The sequence below is a fragment of the Python bivittatus genome, unplaced genomic scaffold (assembly GCF_059951505.1).
Source record: "Python bivittatus isolate LINGU-HERP-01145 unplaced genomic scaffold, Pbiv_v1 ctg000850_np1212, whole genome shotgun sequence".
Classification (NCBI taxonomy): Eukaryota; Metazoa; Chordata; class Lepidosauria; order Squamata; family Pythonidae; genus Python; species Python bivittatus.
In genome coordinates, this window is record NW_028277112.1 from 34,946,187 (window position 1) to 34,967,867 (window position 21,681).

The 21,681-nt window shown below is 38.5% G+C and overlaps 1 protein-coding gene across 1 annotated transcript in view; it reads right to left on the reverse strand.

The window, feature by feature from the left end:
• The window catches only part of NTRK2 (neurotrophic receptor tyrosine kinase 2), a 192,293-nt gene that overhangs the window by 20,615 nt on the left and 149,997 nt on the right, over nt 1-21,681 (reverse strand). Inside the window, exons 20-21 of the mRNA XM_088130010.1 lie at nt 19,468-19,640; nt 10,056-10,290 (exon numbers count right to left, since the gene is read on the reverse strand). Coding sequence (XP_087986136.1) covers nt 10,056-10,290; nt 19,468-19,640 — 408 coding nt within the window. The remainder of the gene's footprint in view (nt 1-10,055; nt 10,291-19,467; nt 19,641-21,681) is intronic.

Sequence of the window (21,681 nt, forward strand, 5' to 3'; positions counted from 1 at the left end):
ATCAATGGACTGGGAGAGGCTACGTGGGGGCTATCTCATCCAGCACTCTAGCAACCTCTGAATTCCAGAAGCTGACCAAGTGCTTGGTAGAACTGCTATGAGATTGCTAGGATAATTCCCAAGGGCCTGTCAGAATACCTCTGGATGCAGAAATCATCTGGGACAGACCACGTTAACTAGCACCCTCCACCCCCATCTTCAAGAGGTTGATAGCAGGGAGGAGCTCTATCTGGACCAGGAAGTGATCTCACCATGGCAAAGGATTAATAACATCCTCTTTCTTCAGATCACATACCAACTGCCATATAGTGTCTATCTACTGTATATGACTCAAGCTAAAGTTACCTGGAACAAGCCCATACTTGCCTTGGAAGCCATGAATTCTTTCCTTTCCAGAGCCCCCCATGGCATGGAGACCCTAAGCACTAAGTCTCCAATATTAACCCTGTGATGAGATCCAGGAACTCAGGAAATGACTCTGCCATTCTGCAAGGAGGTGGTATGTAGGCAAGATTTCCAACTTGCTCCTAGAACCCAACTTCACATATAGACATCCACTGCTCATTACCTGTAGAAAAATGCTTCTGCTCTACAGGTATCCTGAAGTATCATCATCATCCCCTTTCTCCTACCTTGGGGTCATGGTTGCCAAAGGACCTCAAACCTATGCTTTATGCATACAGTATATTCATACTCAACACATGAATATAAGTGGTGGTAGAATCAAAAGCCATAGGACACTGGAGATAGGATCAATGAACTGTGTCCCACAATAGTCCATTGGAGAAGCAAACCAACCCCAACACAGAGCAAACACAATCTGCTGACCTTCTGCATCACACCATTGTAGCATATTGCTGGTTTCAGGGTGGGAAGTTAGGGTGTGAGAGGGAACAACATCTCTAGTTGCAAAGCAAAGGAGTGGAGACATATGCATACAAATACTTTCTCCCCAATACAAAGGCAGAGGAGAAGATCCTTGCTTTTAATAACTTCAGGACATCAAGAGCACCAAGCTACTGAATCAACTGTTACCAGGTTATAGCCAATATGGCATTTTAAGGGAGTCACTTTCTGGAGCAGGAGAAGACTTTCACTCTCTGTGTTAGACCCCAGTGACTTAACTCACTGTCCTCTTCTATCTATGGAGATTTGACCTAGATTTTCTGGAAAGTAAATGTCCCTCCGCTGCCCTAAAGCAACCCTTTCCTCCAGGGTAATATAAGATTCCAGCTGCAAGCAGTAGTAAATGCCAGCGCTGCTTTAACTGCTCTGCACCAAGAACACTGTGGGTGGCTGAAGAAGAGCTGGCACTCATAAGTTTCAGCTGCTTCATCCCATTTCCTTTGGGAAAACACACAAAAATGTGTATTTCCAATTGGAGTGTCTTCAAGTACCGAGTTTGGCTGCTGGTTACGCAGGGAAGAGCTTTGGGGAAGAGGGAGAATCCATTCCCGATACACTCCAGAATCAGTGGGCCAACAATGAGCTGAATTACATCCATAAGCCAAAGATTCCATCTGACTCTACATAATATTACTTTCCTATGATCCTAAACTTACACATATGACTGGTCTATCAGATCTGGGTTGCAAAACACCAGACAACCCATAGATGGCAGCAAAGAGATACAGAAACATAAAATTCTATATTTTTGCAGCAGTAATTCTTTCTTAACCTTTTTACCTTGGAGAAATCCTTAAAATAACATTCAGGTCTCAGTGAACCCCTGCATAGAAATTATTATATCTACTGCTAGCATTGTGCAGCACACAAAGTTCAGATGATGATGATGATGATGATGATGATGATGATGATGATGATGATGATGATGATGATGATGATGATTGTAATGGTCTCTCACAGAACTACAAGTGAAGCAGCAGGCTGGCATGTAAACATTCCAACACTGCAAGTCCTAGATTGTGCAAAGTTCAAAAAATGCTCTTTTTCCCCCCATATCTTTTCCTAAACCCCTAGCAACTCCTCATGGAACCCTAGGGTTCTGCAAAACCCCAGTTGAGAGAGGCTGCTCTGGCATATTCGCAAAGCTACGGAAGGAATAACAATAATTAACTTGTAAGAAAAAACATATGATCCTATATCAGCACCTGTGTTTTCTACATGGAGGTAAATAGCAGCTTCTGGTGTGTGGGGAGGTCAAACTGAGGACACCGCAAGGATATACTTCCTGTTCCATGATGCTACAAGTCTTAACTTCATTTGCCACTCCTCTGCCTTTCTTTCTGGAATACATTTAAAATAGAGGTATTGTGGCATAATACCATGGCATTATGGGCATCATTCTGACAAGTAATTTCCATTTTGCTCTTAATATTATCATGTGTGCTGAATTGTCCTTGAGCTGCATCCACTTGGATCTGTCCACTAAGAGATGTGGCTCCATGTGCTCTTCAGACCCTTCCTCAGATCTGCTCTGGAAAAGCCAACAAGGGAGAAATCCTGCTGCCCTAGGGAACTTCATTCTTGAAACAGTCTGGATGTAGCTATGGATTCTATGAGAGAGACTATAAACCCAAAACTTGGGATTTCATGCAAATCAAATCAAAGACAACTCTTAAGATGAATGCAAGACTAGGAAGCAACTAGGTTACTGCTAATTGGCATTCCAATTAATTGAAAGCGGGGGACAGAGAGGCTAAATAATATAGATGGTATGAAAGACAGAAAAGATTCAAAAGAGAAGACTAAATTCTTATCCCACTAGCTGTAGTGTTTGGAAGTGCCAGTATCTTTTAAAAAATCTATGGATCTTCTGAAAATTAACAACAATCTTAGTGGAAGGATAAACTATGCAGAATCTGATAGACAGTTTTACACGATAGCAAAACCAAATCAAACCATACAAATGTATATAAGCCAATGGCATTAAAGAAGCCTTTTTAACTGACCAACTGTATCTCGAGGAACATATTTCATTTATAGACATTCTCGATTCAGCCTGTAGATATTCCAGTTAAAAATGGTCCAATAGAAGTCATGAACTACACAGCCAGTCATGGGAGATATTATTTAGTCAACTACACAAATTATGACAGCTTCCTATACCAAATTTTACTTCCTGCTTAAACCACTCCCAGCTCCCAGCTGCCTATCTCTCTTTGTTATAGTTATTCAGTCTTCTGCTAATGAATGGCTTATTTTGCCCCTGAAGAATGAAGGGATATCAGAAAGAAAGTACAGTTGCTTGTATTTGATCTGGAATAACATAGTGAAGACATCTAGCAAATGTGCTGTGTTATATCCAATGGGCGGATACATTCATAAGTTGCTCAGTTTAGGCTCCATGCTGCAAAATGGGGGATTCCAAATATTATGGATCTGAAACAATGGGCACCAAAAGAACCTGGTGCTCAGGAAAGAGTAAAAGGCTTCTATCATGTCTGGATTTCAGCATCTGATTTAAACAGGAGAGTAACGTCAATAGGCAGCAATTCCATATGAAACTATTTGTCCTTTAAGATCAGACATAGGATTTGGTCAGGTGCCCCATTTCCTTCTGAGGTGTGGCTCACAAGGGGGTCTTTTCGTGGCAGGACCCCATCTACAGAACTCCCTGCTGTGAGACCTTAAGATATTTTTCTCTCTGTATGTTCTGCCAGCAATAACAAATGTTTCTTCTTAAACAAGCTCATGGTTCTGTTGTTGCTTAATTTAACTTGCTTATTGTTTGTTCTGGCTCTCTGTACTTTTTGCTTTTGATGCAGCTTTTAGTCTAATAATTTTGTTTTAATGATGGTTTATTTTTATCCTTTCGTGCTGTCAGACAGAAGGCTGCTCGAATTGCCATTCCTTGTTCTTCCTCCACAAGCAACCAGCAGCCTGCCATGGCCCGTCCGCAGGGCAGAGAGCCGAGCAGAGCCAAAGTAGCCAAGTAGGTAGTAACTTTCCTGCTTTCTTATTAATCATAACAAACTCTTCTGACATTTCAGCCTGACATTTAGAAAGAGATGCTTCTCTGCACATATAGCACAGGGGTAGGCAAAAAAATAAAAATAAAATAAAAATGGCAGCCATAACCATGTGACCAAAGCTCCACCCCTTTTTACATGCATTGTGCAACACATGTAAAAAGGGGCAGGGCTTCAATCACACAAGTCATGGCCGCCATCCTGACTTTTGGAACCTCTCTCCAGTCGGTGCCCCTGATATATAGCAAATTATTTGAGGGGATGTGTGTGTGATTTTTTTTCTGGGAATGACTGCCACACAGAACAGGTGAAATATGGCCTGAACCTTTTGGCAACTAAGCTGAGCTGCTTAGTCATTCAAATTTCTAGCTCACTCTTGATTTTCAGATTCCTTTGACAGGTGGGCTACGAAACTGCAAAAAAAAAAAAAATTGTTACTGCCCCCTTCTCCTAACACTGAATCTCCTTCCATTCACTATTTGCGGGGGGGGGGGGTGTCTTTATATGGGAAAGAGGAACTGACAAAATACATACCAGATTCATCTCACTGATGAATTCAGTTTCATAGCCCAGTGAAATGTCATGCTTTGTTTTGTTAAGCATTTAAAAGGATTGCGCCCTTACAGCCAGATGCCAGACATATTTACTCACATTTACAGAGGGCCAATGTGGTGTAGTGGTTAAAGTATTAGGCTAAGAAAGAGGAGAGCCAGGTTTTAGTCCAGCCTCAGCTAGTAAAGCTTGCTGGATGACTTTGGGCCAGTCACTCTCTCCCAACCTAACCTAAATCACAAAATTGTAGCAGTGAAAAAAAAAATAGGTCTTGTACTTCATGTAGATGTAAGTGCATACCAAATAAAAATACGGCCTCCTCCCTGTTTTGTAAGCTCAGAAAAACAGAAGGGGAGAACACACTTTGCAAGACACTGAAATATAACTTTGGGAATCTGAAATGCACAGGACACAGCTTCCCAATCGGTTCTCCCCCTTCCTCTGAGTTCTCAGGTCCTCCCATTTGGCTTCATTCCACCCTTGCTGAAAAAAATTGTGCTGCTGGTCTTCTCTTTCCTCCATGGCCAGATTTTGTGGCAGGTTTTTGTTGGTTTCTCAATGGATGCACCAGTGGGAAAAGACAAGCTGCTGACAAACAGGTTTCTTCATAATCTGGATCCTCTGCAAGTTGTAAAAAGGAATTGTTCAAAAAAGCTTCATCTGGATACACCAGATATTTGGGTTAGCCACTTTAGGCAGGTGAAAGTGGGATACAATATGCCATTTAAACTCTAAGGCTTCAGAGGGAGGGGGGCTTAGCTTTTCAGACAAAAGATCCTTTCCTTGCAGATTGAGCTTTCTACACTGGATAATTAAAGTACTTTTCCATCCTATCTGTGCTACCATTCCAGGCTCTAAACAAACAAACAGCGCCTATGTAGCTAACACCATCAGGAGCGCACCATGCCAATTATCCAAAGGTTATCTCTCTCTGCAGTCATCCCTGCAGTATCTCTTAATAGCTGTGCCGACACAGTGCAGAACATTATTGACAATCTGACACCAAGGAAAAGGTTGGTCCTATTTTTTGTTGTAATGGGACAACAGAAGACCAAAAACTTGGGGGCAAATTAATATCTTAATCAAGATCCAGGTTCTAATGCATCAGTGAAGATTATTTTGTGAACATTGCTATCCCTCACCCTCCTTTTCATCATGTTTTGCAGCACACTCACAGGCAAGGCAAAATGACAAAGTGATGCAACAATCAGTGACAGAGCACACAATTAAGGAGTAACAGTGTGTTCCAGTGCTTTTTATAGTTGCTTTATAATATTCAGTCTCCAGGTTTTCTCCAATATGCCTGTGAATCTCATCTATTAATACCTCTTGCATACTACAGCTAGAAGTAATCATATCTGGCTGAAGATATCTGGCTAAACCTGCATTGTCCAAACAGCAGCTTGATATTTGAGAAGGCAGCAACTGCTGCTTGTATTGGAGGGTGGGGGATGTTATGAAAGAGTAGGAAGTTGGGCAAGTAACTAAGGTTTTATAGCTTTGCCTTGCCCTTGTGGGTTTAAAGGTTTTTGGTTTTTATCATTGGTTTTTTGAACCATCTAGAGCAGTCTTTCTCAACTGGGGTTCTGCTGAAACTTATGGTTCTGCAAGAGATCATGAATTTTAAAAAAAATTGTTTTAAACTTTGCATGCAGTGCAATGCTAGCACTCAAAATGGTGGGAATGTTTATGCACCATGTCTCAGTTTATTGATCATGCTAATGTGCTGTGAGCTGTAGATATAATAATCTTTATGCAGGGATTCCCTGAGACCTGAAAATTATTTCAAGGTTACCTCCAGGGTAAAATGGTTGAAAAAAGATGATTTAGAGGTTTATAATTTGATGGTATGTAAGTAAATAAATGTCAAGAATATGGCATTGGCTCAGCAACAAAGTATGCTCAAGTTTATTTATGGGGACTCTATAAGGTCTTTCCAAGTTGAAATAAGAGCAGGGTTTTGCTTTTAGCACTACTCCTGACCTCTCCTCTCTGTATCCACTCACTGCGGGATCCAGTTTGCAAAGGAATTGACCAGATGCCTGGATCCCCTGGTTCCTGAATAAGATACTTCTTTGCAAATGACTGTGCTCAACACATGAATGCTGAATATTGGAAAGACCAAGTCAGGGACACAGACTCCTGTGCCTGCTTCAACACAGCTAAGTCTGCCTACTAGTGACAGGTAAAGAGGAGAGGTAGTGTATCTGCCTGTGACCTGAAAGCTAAACCAGGAGATGGAAAGAAAGAGGTTAACTCTCTCTCCTGCAATGGAGCTATCAAGGGTGGGGGAGCCTTGGGCAAGAACTTCATTCTGGTTGCCCCCCAAAATTTAAAAAGAAATGAAAACAACAAAAAGGGGCCTTTTTGGTTCATCAGGGAAGCTAAGGTCACCATTTCCCTGACCTCTTGGGACTCTGATGATTGCTACTACAGAACCTGGCCCTCCCATCACTCTAGGAAACAGAGACAACAGCTTGATTGTCTGGTGCTTTGCTCCATAACAGTGGGCCATTTTGTGAGGATTTTTTTCAAGCAAAAACTTTTGGGTGAATGCTGCAGTTAGTTGAGCTGCTCCTGCTGATTCAACCCCAAATATGCCACTGTTCTCCTGCTTCTAATCACCAACTATGTGATACTGAAGTTATTTTCCTTTTGGTATGATGGTTTGTCCAAGCAACAAATGCTGTGTAGGACCCAAGGGTCAAAATGTGCATGCTAAACAAGCAACAATGGCAACAGCTTCAACTTTGTGAATATAAGCTAGCTAATGACAGCCTTTTTCCATGCTAAACTTGAACATATGCCCCTAAGTCCTTCTTCCTATCCCATGTTCTCTCATATGATGTAATGACATTCTTGTATTGAGAGAATGAACTAGCTTAGAAAGCCGCTATTCCAAAAGACAAGATGTGACAGAAATCTAGTTCAGATGTCAACTAATTGCTGAGTCTGGATTACTAAAGGAAGAAATAGTGCAAACCAAAATAAAAATGTTCTTCTCAGCTCTTAATGAAAATAGCTATATGAATATAAATACTGTCCTTGTGTATAACTTCCTCAGCTTTACTACTAACCATATGAAACCATTTGCTTTTGAAGCAAACTCTTAGATGATACAGTTGCTCAAAAGAGGTTCTATCCAATCAAATTAATGCTGCTAGAATAAAGAATGAGTTTGCTGAGACAGCAAAACACTTTGACCCAAATGTCACATGAATGTGACCTTTCCTTTTTATGGGATCAAAATCAAATTACGTTTGCCCAAAACTTGTTGCTTTACAATAACTGGAGCCACTTGTCCCATTAAAGGAAGTTTCAGTGAGGGCAACAATGAATAATGTGTTTACAGAGGAGCTGTCATTTTTTGCAAAAGTCTGTGGATATTTAATAAATCAGTTTATCAGCAGTGACTTTAATTTCCTCATCACATTGAATATATGATTCAGACAAATGCACAAGGACAGAATTATTTTAATAAGGAAGGTAAATATGGCAAGACAGAGACAGCCCATCAAATGCTACTACTAACAGCATTTGTCACATATAAAGGAGGAGTTGTTTTCTTCAGTAAAATACGTTCTCTCCAGATACATGGCCAGATAAGATAGCCCTGAATTTTATGACAATTACAAAATGGGCCTGACTCAGATCAACTGGCAGTAAACTTTCCAAGAAAATGCCCTTTGTCTTATTCAGATCAAGTGAACTATCTGTTAGTTCTTAGCCCTTAGAAGAACCTTAAAAACGACATATGGGAAAATTAAGAATATTTTGAGTTTTTAGAAATACACTTAACAATTTACAACTAGAGTATTGGATGAGGCAGTTGATCCAACAGGTCAACAGAAGGTACAAGGACATTCATAAGCAAGCCAAGCTTATATTATCCCTGTTGTTGGTCCTTAGCATCTTGTCCTTAGATTTATATATCATTTGTATCCATCACTGTTGTGTTTCTGTATCTCTTTCACAAATAACAATCACTACTTGAAGAAAGCTATCTTGTCCAAGTGTTATAATTAGTTTCCATTTTACCAAAGCTAAAGGTCAATCTAGTAATTAATGCTTTGGCCTATATCTTCAATTCAATTATGATCTAGTAGGGGTTTTAATCTTGTATCTGTCAGTATTCTACATGTATCTCCTAGTTGGTGGGATGTGGGGAACAATATATTGGACTGCAAAGTAGTGTTTAGATTAGAGATCTTGGCTTGCATAGAATGGCATGGACATGCTTGGGATAATATTGGGCTTTAGTTTCCCATACAAAATACCATTTAAAATGTATTTATTCTTACCATTACCAGGGAATAGTGCATGATGTATTTATCCTTACCATTACCAGGGAATAGTACAATTAAGGCTGGTAACCTAGTCTGTTATACTCTTATCTCACTAACCATCATAATGTGAAAGCTCAGTTGACTAAAGCCATGATGTAGTAGAGCTCAACATTAATGGGCATGGGCATACAACTTGGAATGTAAGAGGAGTATGTGGTAAGTTGAATGAATGGAAGGAAGGAAGGAAGGAAGGAAGGAAGGAAGGAAGGAAGGAAGGAAGGAAGGAAGGAAGAATATATATGTTTTGTGCCTGTAAGAGCAAGTAAGGCATGAATGATAGTAGTCTGATCTGTAAAGTGGAGATGAGGAAAACTTGCATGGAAGTAAAGGTATAATTCAGAATGAAAAAGCTAAAATGTATATCAGAAGGTATGAATTGATGTCATCTGTACTGCAACAGATACTGTACATCTGAAAACAGACATTCATAGGTTAATGGTAGTTGTGTGTTATGTTACAGTAAATGGCAATAATGAAAGAATCACATATGAAAAAAAAATGCATAACATTCTGGACAAATATAATCTAGAGGTGACAATAAGTAACATTTGGGAAGTACAATACAGCTTTATGCCAACCAAAGGAGGTGCAGGCCATTTTTATTCTTTAAAGATAGAGAAATGTATGAGTGTGAAAAAAAAAAGTTTATTCTAGGTTTGTTGATTTAGTGAGAGCATATGTAAATAGGTTGGGATTATGGAATGCTTTGCATGAATAGGAAATTGAAAATGAGTTGCTGAATGTGATAAGAGTGGAATATGAGGAAAATGAAACATAAGCATGAGACTAAATGAAATTCTTAGCAAATGGTTTAACACTGAGCAGAGAGTGAGGGAGGGAAGTGCGATGTCCCCCTAGTTGTGTAATGTATTGATGTATTGATGTACAAGAAATGCTTGTAGTGACATCAGAGGTGAATGGTGATGGTATAAATTTAAGTTGTATTTTCTTTTATCTCCTGCCTTTAATTTCTTTTGCTTATTGTTCTTACTGTTCTTCTGTGCTTTGCTAACATTGCTTAGCCCAAAAGGGAATAGTGTGCATGAATATGAGATTTTACTCTAGATTTTTCAGAAAAAAAAGTCAAGTAACTTACCATTCAGCACAATAGATCTCCCTTTCTTATTTTAAGATCAACCCAAATGATTTTTTTCTTATAGAGTCTCACTGGAAGAAATTCTGCCTTATAAAAATAAGCCACCTCCTAAAACAAGGTATTACTTACCCTGTAGTAATCTGTGCTATATACATCTCTTGACATCCCAAAATCTCCAATCTTCACCAGCAGGTTTTCCCCAACCAGGCAGTTCCGAGTGGCAAGGTCACGATGCACAAAGTGCTGTGATGCCAAGTAAACCATGCCAGCTGCAATCTGCTGGGCAATATGCAGCATCTGGGACTGGGTTAGTTCAGCCAAACGACTCCCTTCGGCCATCAGAACTGCATCAGGTCCATGCGCCCTGTGTGGAACACCAAAGAATTTAGGAGATCTAATGATACCTTTCCAAATGATGGTCTTATAAAAGAAAGCAAGAGGGAGGGAGGGATACAAAGCATCAAGGGCAGGATTCATCAACTGGACCAGTCACTCTCCCTCAGCCCAGCCAGGATTGCTACTGTGAGAAAAAATTGGAGAAGAGAGCACTATGTATGCCACCTTGAGCTCTTGAACAAAAGGCAGGATATAAATGTAATAAACAAATAAATAACTAGAGTTTGTTTTCTTCCGTTGAATTGCATTGGTTAGTGTCTGGATACAGAAAGCTATCCATACATTCCATATATAGAGGAAAAACGACATATAGATAAATGCATTTTGTTACTGTTGCCCAATATTGCCTTTTGAAGCTCTATTTGGAGGCATAGCTTTAAGATGCCATCATTTTATTTAATTTGTGGGGAAAGAAGTTGTGTTCTGTGATATAACACATTGAAATTCACATTTGTTTCTTTGTTTCTACTCATAATTCAAGCATTATAAAGCAAACCACAGGACAACTCTAGATAACTATTGTATCATATACCATATATCAAATTATGATGCTGTTATTTGTAGTAGGCTATTGTCTGAAGGAATAGTAACTGTGCCTCTCCAGGAGGAATGTGCTCAATAACATGATTTCTCTTCTTTCCTGGATGCGAAGCAAAAGTTAGAAAGAAAGATTAGAACAGAACGTATCCTCCGTAGTCTTCTCACTCTGACCTTCTGCAGGTGGCATGCTTGCCTTGATATTTACTTACTTACTGAGAGAAGTCTAGAAATCTACTCTAAATATAGCTGTGCTCAGAAAATACAAATGTATTGACTAGGACCAAATTTTCAGTTCAAATAGAGTGGTAGACATTCAGTTTTGTTTCTGTATTATTGCACGTGCAGACATTGTAAATTCTTGAGAAAGAAAGAATCACAACAGTATGTATGTGTATGTATGTGCATACACACACATACAGGACACTGCTTGTCTATAAAAACAAATGCTGAAATGCAAAGGGTGGAAAATGGAGCTGGAAATGCTGACATCCCACCTTTGAAAATTTTGTTCTAGCTATCTGTCTCCTTATTTATATTGCTCAATTGCCAAGGAACATGAGAACAGCTGCCAAGCTTCTTCCAGCCTCTTAAAAGAGGGAGGGCATTTGAGGGCTGTTGAGAGGACCTCGGGGCATGTCAGTGAATGTAAGTTTTTGCAACCCCTGCTCAAGAGCCATAAATAAGCAGATATGTATCATTACTATGAAATGCTTGAAGCAGAGTTTGAAGCAGATGCTGTTTCCCTAATAATTAACAGTGAAAAACAGTCAAAAGCAAAGAACTTAAATGAGGTGCAATAGGTAGAAGAGAAAAACAGCTTGAGCTGCACTGAGAAATCAGGTTAGTTCATATACTCTTTATTTAGATATTGAAAATGAATTAACTTGATTTCTCAGTGGAGCTCAAGCCATTTTCCTCTTCCTGTTACTAGCCCCCCTCCCCATGTTCTGAACACATTTGTTATTTCTTTCTTTTAATAAGTCATTGAACCAAAATACACACTTCCACTTAGTGTTGATCAAAAACATCTATAATACACATCACTGATCAAATACATTTCTTTGCCTGCTTATGGAAACATCACTTCACCCTACGTTTCATCATGCTGCCTTTCAGGGGCTTGTTCTGTTTCTTCTTCCTCAATATAATGTAAGATTTTAAATGTGCTGCATCATGACTGAATGATGCACTTGTTACTTCTGTTTCTGAGATACATAGCCAAGAATCAACTCTTTCAGCAAGATAGTAGAAGCCCAGATCAAGGTTGCCCAAACTGAAGGCCATGAAGTACATGCACTTCAGAGGTACTGCCTACTTTGAAGCTCAAAGAACGCTACGCTGCAAATGAGATACAGTCATATTCTTGGTTGTGACCAAATATTTGGAGTGAAAATTGAACATAACTGAGGGCTTCTGGGTGGTTGAAATACCTTCAGCTTCTAACAGGGCTCTGTGATCTAGACTTGTTTTGCTTCTGCTCCACTTCTTACCCCTCCCCTCCACACACATCAAGTCTACCTATCTTAATTCAATATAGTTTTCTGCAGTAATCATATATCAAGACTATTCAAGGGAATATGAGAATAAGAACCCATTCTGATCCTGCTGCTGATGCTGTGACAAACTTGGTCAGCTCTGAACAGCCACCAAAAACACAAACACTGATTGCATGGCTTCTGGAGTTTCTGCAGACAATTATGCATAGCCTGTAGTTTTTGAGTTGCACTCTATAGTCACTGCCTCCATCTCAACTTGAAATGGATTTTCCTTTTCAATGTTTCCTCCTAGAACATTTGTCTGTGGCACTGGCACAGCCTTACGTTTCTCTCTGCCTAAATGCTGCACTCAGGAATCCTTCCTGACCTTCAGACCCTGGCCTGCAATTGGACACTATGCTGCAGGAAGCCGGTAGTGAAGGACATGGGTGGTGTGTGTGTGAGAGAGAGAGAGTGAGTGAATGTCTAATTGTGAGATCATTTATTTTCTTGGTGGCCTTGGGGGGCGCTGCAGGGCAAGAAATAAATGTACTTTCAAAGCATGATTACATGCAGATTTTCTTCCATATCGTAGTATGGAAGTAGTTTCAAACAAGAAAAGAATGCTAGATTTCAGTTCATCTTAAGAGGGACTCTTTTTCACTGAATCGTTCTGGATGCTACATACGAGGAATAACAAACTTTTTAAAAAGAAGATGTTATGCATATTACTGTAAGATCGCTTCAAATTGAAACGCAAGAGGCAGAATCCAAGCCAGTACCAAAAAATATAAATGAATGTGCGCTTGAGTTGCTATTAAATGGGTGCAATTATAATGAATGTTTAACGTGTTCAATCAATTGTGGGAGGCTGTACCTTTCCACTAATTTCCAAGCCATGTATCAGAAGCAAATCTCTATAGTCGGTTTTCTGAACTTTCTAAGACTGATGTGTATCTTTATTTGGGGGCCAGAATCACACAACATAGAGGGATTTATTTCTAAGCAGAGATCAGGCCAGAAGAAAGGAAATCTCTCCATGGCAGGCGCAGGAGTGCTATACAAGCTGCGCTGCAAAAGAAAAGCCCAGTGCCATGGCTATGAGATGGGTGGCCTATGAATAATATAAACAAGCAAAAGATAAATGTATATGCCAGAGCTTGCCATCGAGGGAGCCTCTCTCTCTATGTGTCTATATATCTACCTATATCTATAGAGAGATATATAGATATGCATGCAAAATAAAGCCACATAGCAGTCCTTGCTCATGGTTAGTGGCATTTCTCATCAAGAGTTTTGTTAGGCAAAACAGCTTGTGGTGTGATGTAATATCATTCTTCGGTTGTCAGTTGCAGCTATAACAAACAGACAAAAGGATGGAAACAAGAATACCAAGACAAGACCATGTAATAACAAGGAAAACCAAGCTTATTGGTTTATTGGGAGAAAAGAGGAAAAAAGCCTGAGGTAGACTGAAACTGATTCAGAGGCTAAATCCAATACTCCTGCAACAGGATTGTCCTTATCTGCTTGCTCAGCGCCTCAGTCTAACCACTTGCAGTACATGAAGCTTCTTTTGTGTCTGCATACTAAAATCTAACAAAAATTAGCCAACTGATCAGACTTTAGTGCAGTGTTGTCCAAACTTGGCCACTTTAAGATGAGTGGACTTCAACTCCCAGAATTCCCCAGCCAGCATGAAGTTGAAGTCCACTCATCTTAAAGTGGCCAAGTTTGCACAACACTGCCTTAGTGGAAACTAAAGATACATACTGAAAAACAAAACAAAAAAAAAACCATGAGTTTCTCAAAATATTAAGCCTTACATCATAATTCTTGATGTAAGGCTTTATTCCAAACACATTAACCTACAATATTTTACAGAAGAAAGCTCAAATATTTAATAAAGAAGCATTTTTAGGTGAAATAAGACACTGAGTTAGACTAGAACAGTTGATTCACTCATTCTGCTAAGCTACACATTGGTGAGTAACCTATTTGGAGTCACACAATACTCTAAGCCCTAAAACACTGCTTACAAATCACACTGGCTAGATTTATAGAACATGTAAACTAAAAAGCAAATAAATCATATTATGGCTGAGTCTAGTGGTACAGCTATTCCAATACTCAGCAGCAATTCTTGGGGTTATTAGGCAAAACTATTTCACATAATTAGAAATACCTAGTCTTGAACTAGGTTCTATCATCACTTTTGGCCTCTTCTTTATGGAGTCAAGCTTCTTTCAGAACAAGACTAGACAGTTTTATTTCCTTATTTCCACTTCCTTATTTGAAATATTTTATCTTTCTTCAGGTGAATGATGTGCATGCATTAATAAACAAAAGGTGTTTTGGTATTTGATGAAATAACTTTGATTCAGAATTCTAATTCTGTAATAAATGTATTAGACTTTAGGGTGAAATAACTTTTAATGTGTGTAAGTAAGTGAAACCACTTTTAATGTGAGTCATGTGTAACCCAATTCTGTGGTTTTCCCTGAAGCAAAATTCAGAGCACTCGGTTTGAAAGGTTTTTGTTTATGAAATGAGGTATATTGTGTTTGTGTATCTGCTATAATGTAGCCTATTATTTACCCAAACTAAATTATGATATATTATTTATAAAAAATAAACAATTTTTTCAGATTCCTTGCCCTAGAGAATAAAAGCTTTCTAATAGAGAACTATAGATATTACTAGTAGAAAATGCTTTATTGACACATTTAAATATGTCAGTTATGAAACTTGAGTTATAATGCTATTTTCAAGTAAATACACATAATCTTCACATACTTGAATAATAGTTTATGTAAATATTTTTATTTTAATATCCTAAACTACAGTTCATTTTTTTTATCATGGTTAGATGGCTAATTCTAGTTTTATCATATTTTTCACAATAAGTAGAATTCATAGATAGTAAGATAAATCAGTTCAGAGAAAGTAAGATATAAGCAATATAGAAGACCAGATTCCCCCAGAGGATCACTATGGGCAGTAATATCTGGCCACAAGTATAGATTAGATCTACAGATATGCAATATTATATAGGAAAATAGAAGTTCTGGTAATAATTGGAGAGTTCTATTCCCTGACATAGACCAAGCTTAGGCTGTGACAAAGAAACCAGTGATTAAGTGATTAACTTAGCATAATTGGGCATGAAACCAGCCAAAGGGAGGCAACTCTAGACTTAATCCTAAATTATGACCATGATCTGGGAAGAAATGTAACTGCTGCAGAACTGATAGGGAATACTGACTATAATATTATTATATTTAGCATGCATTCAGTTGGGGAACTGCCTGTGGAGTCCAACACAGTCACATCTGAGTACAAAAGGGAATACTTATCAGATGAAGGGATGGATGAAAAACAGAGGGCCAAAGAGAGGTTATTTAAAGCCTTGATAATTGAAGCTCAACTAGGTACTTTAACAAGGTAAAAAAGACTGCCAAACCCAAGAGGCCAGCATGGCTTTGTAATAGTGTCCAGGTAACTGTAAAACGTAATGAATGGAAAGTCTGTCTTAATTAGGAGTACAAGAAGGAAAACAAACTTTGCTAGATAATGGTGTGGTGGGGGGGCAAATATGTGTATGGAAAGTCACAAAAAGGGGAATAGTAAGAACTCCTTTATATATTAGAAGCAGAAAAGTAATTAGAAGCAACTGGGCCATTAGATGACAAAGAAGCAAAAAGGATGCTTGAGGGTGGAATAGATTCAACAGACAAACTGGATGAAATTATTTGCATCTGTCTTTCCTGAAGAAGACATGGGATAGATACATGAACCTCTACTGACTTTCTCAGGGAGAGAATCAGAACTAAAGCAAATGGAGATAACAAGAGAATGTGGGGATCCATGGCTATTAGCCTTGAGGGCAGTGACGGCCTCTGAAGGCCATCTGCTGGGAGATTAGTAGGCTTCCTTGCACAGTTGGTTGGCCACTGTGAGAACAGGCTTCTGGACTAGATGGCCCATATGTTCTGTAAGGTATTCTTGGACATCTTAAGAGATCACACTTTAATTAATCAGATCTAATGGCAGCTATTTGAGTGCTCTGAAAGAAGTCAGATATACAGTTGCTGACCTCCTAGCAAAACAGGTGACTTGTCAGTGAAATCAGGGTCAGTCCCAGGACAGAAGCCAGTGTGAGACCTGTTTTTTAAAATTGACCCAGGTAAACCCAGGAAATTATAAGCCAGTCAACAATGCTTGTTTCAGGCAAATTGGTGGAAATAGTAGTTAAAGAAAAATGGCTCAGCACATAGATAAATAATTCTTGCTGAAGGAAAAACAGTCTATATTCTTAAAAAATCAATCCTACCTTAGCAATTGATTAGTGCTTTCTGAGGATGTCAGGCCTGTGGATGAAGATGTATTCTTGGTTTTTGTTTTTTTTTAAAGGAAACCTTTGACAAAGTTCCTCATCAAAGGCTCTTGAGTAAACCTAGCATCCATGGGATAAAAGGCCATGTCTTTTTATAGATTGCTAACTGGTTAAAAAGAACAGAAAGGAGAGAGTAGGAACAAAGCAGCAATTATCTCAGTGGAAGGAAGTAAGAAGCAGAGTCCCTCAACAATCTGTATTGGGAATCAGTTCTCTTCAACTCTTTCAGAAACGATGTTAAACAGCAAGCTGGCCAAGTTTGGGACTGACAATAAAATATTTGAGCTGGTAAACAACAAAAGTAACAGTAAACAGCACCAGAATTATGTCTTTAAATTGGATGAATGATCAACCAAGTGAAAATGTAGTCCAATTTAAGTAATCATGAAGTAATACACATTGGAGCATACAAGTCTTACCCATATACAATTTGATGTGGTCTAAGCATTAACTAACCATGAGAAAGATCCTGGGGTCATAGTGAATAACACACAAAGATGTGGTTTCAGTGTGTGGCAGCTGTGAAAAATACAAATTACAAGCTAGAGATCATTAGGAAAGGGACTGAAAAAAATGCCAGCATTGGAATCCCCAATTATGGGACTCAGCTTGATAATAAAACAATTGAGTGGGAACATGACTAAGGCATATAAAATCATGCACAGGCTGGAGAAAGTAGATGGGAGGCTTCTCCCTCTCTCTCATATATTAAGACCAGGGCCATCCAATGAAGCTTGTTGGAAGGAGATTTAAAACAGACAATAGGAAGCATTTCTCCATATACTGCATAATTAGCCTGCAGAATTCATTACCACATGGCATAGGGACATCTGGAAGGCCATTATGAGAAACAAAATGCTGGACTAGGATGGGCTTTGGCCTGATCCAGCAGGACTATTCTTACATAGGAATGTGTACCAATCAAATTGTTCCATTTGGACCACAACTCAGCAATTTGGAAAGTAGCCCAATTCATCTTAGACCAATTTGAAAGCTATCCAGTTTGACTTCAGGGCCAAATACAAATTAAGAGTTGGAAATCTGAATCTTTGCATGCTCACTGATTTTCACGGAGAATCGACACATGACTATAATTGTTTACCTTTTTTACAGAAGTGTATTAAATGCTTATGTATGGCAGAATTTTACAAGAGGGAGAAGTCTACCAAGTTTGTGTGTGCTTTTCAAAAAGGAATTTGGACAAAATTAGATGAAATGTGAGAGCATAGTTGCCCCTTCTGAGTGGATCAGGTCTGCCAAATTTAAGATGAATAGCTTCAGGAATTTTTCTTCATGGCCAAACTTTACAATGTGTTGTGCATTTACAGGAAAGTGGGTTTCTGAAAAAGAGATGCACTATTTTTCCAATATTTTTGTGAACAACTCTCACAAAAATGACATCCAATATACAGTTTGTCCTACCTAAAAACCTGCATAACTTCAGCAGGAAGTGCAGAGTTTTAATTTTATTTTTACTTTTTGTGTAAAAAGAGTTTTCACATTTTAGCAGGGCAAGTGATTTCTTTCAAGCCATGCCATGTTCTTTTTTTAAAAAAAAATGTATGCATAAAAAGAAATAAATACAGATAAGTGTCTGTAAGAAGCCTATAACATTTCAGGAGGCTTGGTGCTAGAGGTAGAATATCATACAGAATGAAATGCAAACTTTGTTTTGCTGCGTTTTCTGTTAAGATGATATTAAAGAACCTGCAATAGAATGGAGCTATATGATGCTGTAGTTACAGAGTAGGACCAGAGAGACCCACTTTAACTGTAAAGCTTACTTGGTAAAGTTGTGCAAGTCATGAGTGTTGATATCTTAGATGTAAAAAGAGAGGAGATGTTCATATATGCTGCCTTAAGTTCCCAGAGGAAAGGGCAGGGGGGGAATATAAAAGTAACAAATAAACCAGAACAAGAAGACTTGAATATCCATAATTTTCCGACTAAGTTTTTGGGACTATGTCTCTCATGTCTCACGGATTGTTTTTTAAGATTCATATACTTGGGAGAGAAAATTGGCAAAGAATACTGAGTGCTGGTAAATCTACAAGGAAGCTGCCCTTTGAGATGAGCTTCACTCCTGGGGACACGCTGCACCCATCCACACCATTTACCTAGCAGCAATACAGTATGGAAGTCACTTGCCACTGCCATCTTCAGCAAGGAATTTCAAGTTCCCAGTTGGCCTATAGCCCCTGGGATATTCCCTGGAGGTCTACCATCTCATTGTCAATCACGACTCTCTTTAGTTTCTGAGCCCAAATAAGATCTACCAGATGCCACCAGTCCTATTATATATTTCAATGTCCCTTGCCTAAAATACCATGATTGGAGAACCTTAGTAAAAAGATGTACTTTTAATAGTTAAAACCAGTACAAAGCTGAAATTGTTACTATTCCTTCATCTTCTCCACTTTGGTGTTTTTCTTATATCAGAGATATATCCCATCAGATACTGCTGAATTACAACTCTGAGAATACTACTGTCCTTGCTAGCTGTGGCTGCTGGGAGTTGTAGTTCAGTACCATCTAGAGGGCCAAAAGTTCCCAGCCTTGCATATAAAAGGCTTGGAGGAAAATATATAAATTATTGCAGGCACACTGCATGCATCTTTTTGTCTCTCCAAATCTCTAAGTTACTAATGAAACTTCAAGGGAGTTCAGGGGAATTCAGATCTGAACATAGACTGTGGAAAAATTCAAAACATATCACAGATTTTTCTTAATTTACCTAAGGAATTTGTTGAGATCTCCATGTTTCATGTATTCAAAGACCATGATGAGAGGATCCCCTTCCACACACACTCCATAAAACTTCACAATGTGTTCATGCTGTAAATTAGTCAGAAGTTCTGCTTCTCGATGGAAGTCTTTGCGGGCATTATCACTAGCATCCTTTAAAGTCTACAAAGAAAGAATCAACAAGTTGAAAGAAAGGTATACATTTCCAGAAGCTTAGCAACTACTATACCTTTTTTTTTGGGGAAAAATCATAAAATTGGAAGGAGTTAGCCCATAGAGATAAGGTGCTTTGATGTATCTATATCACAGTTCCTGATACTATTGGTAGAAGAACACCTATATCTGGGATTCCCAACCCTGACCTCAGTGACTCTAATGTCCATGCAGAATCCTCACTTGACACCATCTGGGTTTTTGACCCATCTTTTATTTTTCCAACCCAATTTTGGAATATTGGAAAGAAATTATGTCAAGGCTTGGCACTGTCTCCATTGATCTGTCTGTCTATCAGCATGGCAACTCTCTCAAACCTGCACTGAATGGGACCACATTTGTCATTGGGGAAGAAGCCAGCCAAGAAGACTGGGTTGAAAAAAGGGTTCATTTTTGTCTTGGACTACATCTCCTCACATTATTGTTGTTCCTGATGAACTCAAAAGAATATTGTGAGGTTTTTAGAAATACTGCAGTAAAATGTCAAGCCTCAGAGCTTGTGCTGAGCTTTGTAATATTGCAAAGATGGAGATAGATTTTTGAGGAACCACTATGTCATAGCCATATATCTACATACCAGGCATAATGGTATTTATACAGAAAGAGAGTCCTAGTGGTCCAAATACCCACCCTTATCTCTCCCAGCACTGTAACAGAGATAACCATAAAACTTCATTTGGTAGAACATGTTGCATCTCTAGTGCTATTAAGCCCATGCTATGGAACCCCCAAGGACCCCAGTGAGCTTTTGCTTTTGATCTCCAAGAAGCAGCTGAGTTCTATGATGGAACTGTTGCTGTGGTAACTATACACTGCCTGTCAAACAGCCAAATGAACCATTTCTCTTAATCCAGATAGGTTGCCTTTGTCTGAGAATTACTCTTGGGGGAACATTTTTATGACATCCTCTAATGTTGGTGTCCTCAGTGTAGTTCTCAGAAGAGTAGAAACTCCCTTAATAATTTTTTTTCCTTCCCCTCTCCATCCCTCTGTGACCTCAGCACTTTCCAAGATGTCTTTTGCAGGAATAATGAGCATGCATTGGGAAGGGAGGAAATTCCAGTGGCAACCCCTCCCTCCTATCTCTTTTTTATATAATAATTGTATTAAACTTTACAATTAAAAAGATAAAAACAAATACAAACTAAAAAATGAAAAAAGAAAAAGAAAAAAGAAAGTGCAGAAAAGAAGAAAAATAGAAAGAAAAATAGAAAAGAAAGAAAAAAAATAAGAATACAGTAAATAAATATATAAAGAGATGATTTTCCCCTTTATCACAACAAATATAAACAATTTTAGTAACTTATTACCTTCTCTTAAAATACAACAAATTATCTGTTCTTCCCATATCCCATCGCTTTTCTATAAACAAATCCTTAAAAACCCTGTCATTTCAGTACTGATCAGCACAAGTCCATTAAGGGTTACCAGAGATAACAACATATCTATTTTAACCTTGATCAAATAAACCAACTTTATATTCCTTCCTTTTACTTTTAATGATCTCAATCTTTAGTCCCTTCAAATAATGTCCTAGAACTTGATTTCTTTTCATTTTTTCTTTATCCCTTCTCACAAAATCCTTCAAAACTTTAACAAGTTTCTTTTGCAAATGCAGTATAGGACAGTTATCCAGGTCACTCTTTTGGTTTGTTACTTGTATATCACTTATAATTATTAAGACATCAACCATTTGTATATCCAGTGTAGCATCTTTTTCCATATCATTCTTGTAACCTGTCATTTTTAAATCCACTGTCAAATCAGTCTCAGTCTTGTTCAGTAAAACTTGTTCCTCTTCCATAGCATCTTTTAAACACAGTCTATCTATAATGGCAGAAACTCTTAAAGTTAACTTCTGGATCCATTGTTCACAAATATTTTTCAATATGTCCAATGTCAAAATATTTTGCTCCATTCTGTATTAGTAAGATCAAATTTATGTGTTCTTCTCCTTTAATTGTAATCTTTAGTTCCTTCTGGTTCCCTC